At 53.1% G+C, this 4126-nt stretch overlaps 1 protein-coding gene across 1 annotated transcript in view; it reads right to left on the bottom strand.

Moving 5' to 3' along the window:
• Positions 1 to 3912, bottom strand: part of LOC130587642 (zona pellucida sperm-binding protein 3-like) — a gene marked incomplete at its 5' end in the record, with an annotated part of 7006 nt that extends 3094 nt beyond the window's left edge. Inside the window, 7 exons of the mRNA XM_057388619.1 lie at positions 195 to 278; positions 699 to 814; positions 1149 to 1240; positions 1676 to 1796; positions 2236 to 2413; positions 3540 to 3643; positions 3732 to 3912. Coding sequence (XP_057244602.1) covers positions 195 to 278; positions 699 to 814; positions 1149 to 1240; positions 1676 to 1796; positions 2236 to 2413; positions 3540 to 3643; positions 3732 to 3912 — 876 coding nt within the window. The remainder of the gene's footprint in view (positions 1 to 194; positions 279 to 698; positions 815 to 1148; positions 1241 to 1675; positions 1797 to 2235; positions 2414 to 3539; positions 3644 to 3731) is intronic.
• Between the last annotated feature and the right edge of the window lie 214 nt (positions 3913 to 4126).

Here is a 4126-nt window from a genome sequence, read left to right as displayed (position 1 = left end):
TGACTGTCACCCATTGTCATCCATTGTCACCCAGTATTACCCAGTGCCATCCGCATTGTCCCCCAGTGTCCCCCAGTGTCCCCCAGTGTCACCCATTGTCCTCAGTGTCACTCACAACTGTGTCGCTGTCCCCCTGTCCCCGCTGTCCCCCAGTGTCACCCAGTGCCACCCCCAGTGTCCCCAGTGTCACTCACGGTTGTGTCCCTGTCCCCGCTGTCCTCCAGAGTCACTGGACAGCAGCACCGGGCCCATGACAACGTCAGCTTCGGCCACCACCCCTGGGGACAGGGACAGTGAGGGACAGTGGGGACAGAGAGGGCCAATGGGGACAGTGGGGACAATGGGGACAGTGAGGGGACAGTGGGGGGACAATGGGGACAGTGAAGGACAATGGGGATAGTGAGGGACAATGGGGACAGTGGGGACAATGGGGACAGTGGGGACAGTGAGGGGACAAGTTGAGGACAATGGGGACAGTGAGGAACAGAGGGGACATTGGGAACAGTGGGGACAGTGGGGACCATGGGGACAACGGGGACACTGAGGGGACAGTGAGGGGACAGTGAGTGACATTGAGGGGACAGTGAAGAAGACACAATGCAGAGACACCACGCTGTCCCCACTGTCCCTTCCCTGTCTCCCTGTCCCCCGTCCCTCACCCGCGCTGTCCCCGTGTCCCCGTGTCCCCCGTCCCTCACCCGCGCTGTCCCCGTGTCGCCGCTGTCGCTGTCGCTGTCGCGGTTCCCGCAGGTCCCCGCAGGTGCCGCGTTCGCAGCAGCCGCAGATGTCGCCTGTCCCCTCCAGGGGGGCCCAGCTGGGGAGGGGACATGGGGACACGGGGTCACCACGGTGTCACCAATGTCACCTCGGTGTCACCCAGGGGACGGGGGCGGTGTCACCCCAGTGACACCCAGGTCGGTGCCACCTGAGGCAGAGGCGGTGTCCCCCCAATGTCATCCCAGTGCCACCCGGGATGGGCGCAATGTCACCCCGATGCCATCCCAGTGCCACCCCAGAGTCACTTTGGTGCCATCCCAGGGCCACCCAGAGCAGGGGTGGTGTCACCCCAGTGTCCCCAGTGCATCCCAATGTCCCCATTCCCCCAGTGTCCCCATTCCCCGCTGTCCCCGTGTCCCCGTGTCACTCACGTGTTCCTGGCCCTGCTGTATGAACAGGCTTTGTGCAGGGGGTCGGGGCTGTCACCGGCCGGGGCCACCTTCAGGTGACAGCGCAGGTACATCTGGGGACATGGGGACAATGGGGACACGGGAATGGGATTGGGGACATGGGGATAATGGGGACAGTGGGGACATTGGGGGCAGGGGAATGGGATTGGTGACATGGGGACAATGGGGACACCACCTTCAGGTGACAGCGCAGGTACATCTAGGGACGTGGGGACAATGGGGACATTGGGGACATTGGGGACAATGGGGACAGGGTGATGTCACCTCCTTCAGGTGACACCACAGGTACATCTGGGGACAGTGGGGACATGGGGACAGTGGGGACATTGGGGGCAGCGGGGACATGGGGTCAGTGGGAAGGCATTTGGGCACTTTGGGACAGGTTTGGGGTCACTGGGGTGGTTTTAGGGTCAGTTTGGGGTCACTGTGGTCAGTTTAGGGTCACTGTGGTCACTGGGATGGTTTTAGGGTCAGTTTTAGGGTCTCACCATGCCCTTGCTGACCCCGCTGAAGCGGAAGGCGTCCAGGCGGAAGCGCAGCACGTCCGGCCGGGGCCGTGGGGACACAAAGGCAGAGCTGGCATCATCCCAACGCCCGTCCAGCAGGCACCTGGGGCACATCGGGGCACCAAATGGCACCAAATGGCCCCAGATGGCACCAAATATCCCCAAATGGCACCAAAATGGCACCAAATGTTATTAAAATGTCACCAAATGTCACCAAACAGCACCAAAATATCACCAAAGTGTCACCAAATGGCCCTAAATGGCATCAAATGTCCCCAAATATCCCTAAATGGCATAAAAATGTCCCCAAATGTCCCCAAATGGCACCTATACCCCAAACTGGCCCGTGTCAGTTGATGACGCTGCTCTGGGGCTCGCTGGTGGTTCCGGGGCCCGAGTGTATCCCTGACCCCAAACTGACCCCAAATGTCCCAAAATGTCCCAAAATGTCCCAAAGTGACCCCAAAAGTTCCAAATTGGATCCCAGACCATCCCAAATGTTCCCGAAATGTCCCAAAGTGTCCCCTGCTGTCCCCACTGACCCGTGGAAGTCGATGACGCTGTACTGGGGTTCGCTGGTGGCTCCGGGGCCGAGCGCGGCCACGCAGGAATCCACGAAGAGCCGCAGGGGGACGTGGCTGTGGGACCCCACCTCGGCCTGGACGTGCAGGACATCGCCCAGACGGACCCCAGAGAGAGCCCGGTCAGCACTCCAGTCCTCTGGAAAATATGGGATTAGGGTAAATTCCCAAAAATCCTGAAATTCCCTGGAAAATCGGCGAAATTCCCATGAAAATCGGTGAAAATTGGGGAAAATCCCACAAAAAACCCCACAAAAATCCCACCAAAAATCCCATGAAAATCCCATGAAGATTGGTGAAAATCCCATGAAAATTACTGCAAAAACCACATGAAAATCCTATGAAAATCTGGTCAAAATCCCATGCAAATTGCACAAAAATCCCATGAAAATCAGCAAAAATCCCAGGAAAATCCCCCAGACTGACCCTGGACAGCACCTGACCCATGTTCCAGTCCTCTGGAAAATATGAGATTAGGCTAAATTCCTGAAAATCCCAACATTCCTGGAAAAATCAGTGAAATTCCCATGAAAATTGGTGAAAATYCCCCAAAAATCCCATGAAAATCGCAGGAAAATCCCAGAAAAACCGGGAAAATTTGGGTAAAATCACAGAAAATGCCTGGAAATTTTTGGAAAATCCTGGAAAAATCCTGGAAATATTGGGAGAAATCAGGAAAATCCTGGGAAAATATTGGGAAATCTTGGGAAAATTTGGGAAAATTCTGGAAAATTTGGGAAAAACTGGAAAAAATAGGAAAATACAGGGAAGAATTGGGAAAACCCCAGAAAATTTAGGAAAAATGACAGAAAATTTAGGAAAAATGACAGAAAATTACTGGAAAATCCAAGAAAAACCTGGAAATTTTGGGAAAATCCTGGTAAGATCCCAGGAAAATCTGGGAAAATCAAGGGRAAATCAAGGGAAATTTGTAAAAATCATGGGAAAATCATGGGAMAATTGGGAAAAGCTTGGAAAAAATCTGGAAAATTGTGGGAAGATGTTGGGAAATCACAGGAAAATTATGGGAAAATCGTGGGAAAACGTGGGAAAATCCTAGGAAAATTCAGGAAAAACTGGGAAAATCACTTGAAAGTCCCTGGAAGACCTGGAAAAATGCAGGAAAATTTGGAAAAATTTCAGGAAAACCCTGTGAAAATCCCAGAAAATTTGGGAAAATCCTAGAAAATGCCTGGAAATTTTGGGAAAATGCTGGGAAAAAAATGGAAAAATTTGGGAAAAATGTGGAAAAATCTGGAACTCACCGTTCATGAGGCGCAGGGAGAAGAGGAGCTGCTGCTCGGCCGCCAGCGCGGAGTTCAGCGGGGCCCACGTGGGGCGCACGGCACCGCTCGTGACATTTTCCCGCCTGGAAAAAAACGGGAATTCCCAAAAAAAATTCCAAAATAATTCCCAAAATTTGAAAAATTCCCGGAATTCTGGGATTTCGGGAGTACCTGGGGTAGTGGCACTCGATGGGGATGATGGCGGGGTCGCGGCGAACGATGGCCGGGTGGGACCCCGGGGTGGGGTCGTAGCTCAGGAGGGTGCGGTAAATCAGGGAATCCGGGGTCACCTGGGGAAAAAATGGGGAATTTGGGAATTTTGGGGGGAAAAATGGGGAATTTKGGGTATTCTCTGAGAAAAATGGGAAATTTGGGGTGATAGGAGGGGAAAAAAAACAGGAAAAAGGTGGAATTTTTGGGTGATCTGGGAAAAAATACCAGGGGATTTTGTGAGGAAAATGGGAAATTTGGGGTGATCTGGGGGGAAAAAGTGGGAATTCTGTGAGAAAAACAGGATTTTTTTTGTGATCTGGGGATAAAAACTGGGGAAAAGGGGGAATTATGGG

Source organism: Malurus melanocephalus, unplaced genomic scaffold (assembly GCF_030028575.1).
Source record: "Malurus melanocephalus ecotype Western Australia unplaced genomic scaffold, MMel_1.1 scaffold_2184, whole genome shotgun sequence".
NCBI classification, from domain to species: Eukaryota; Metazoa; Chordata; class Aves; order Passeriformes; family Maluridae; genus Malurus; species Malurus melanocephalus.
The sequence above is the reverse complement of the archived record's forward strand: the minus strand, read 5'-3'. Positions and strand labels throughout refer to the sequence as shown.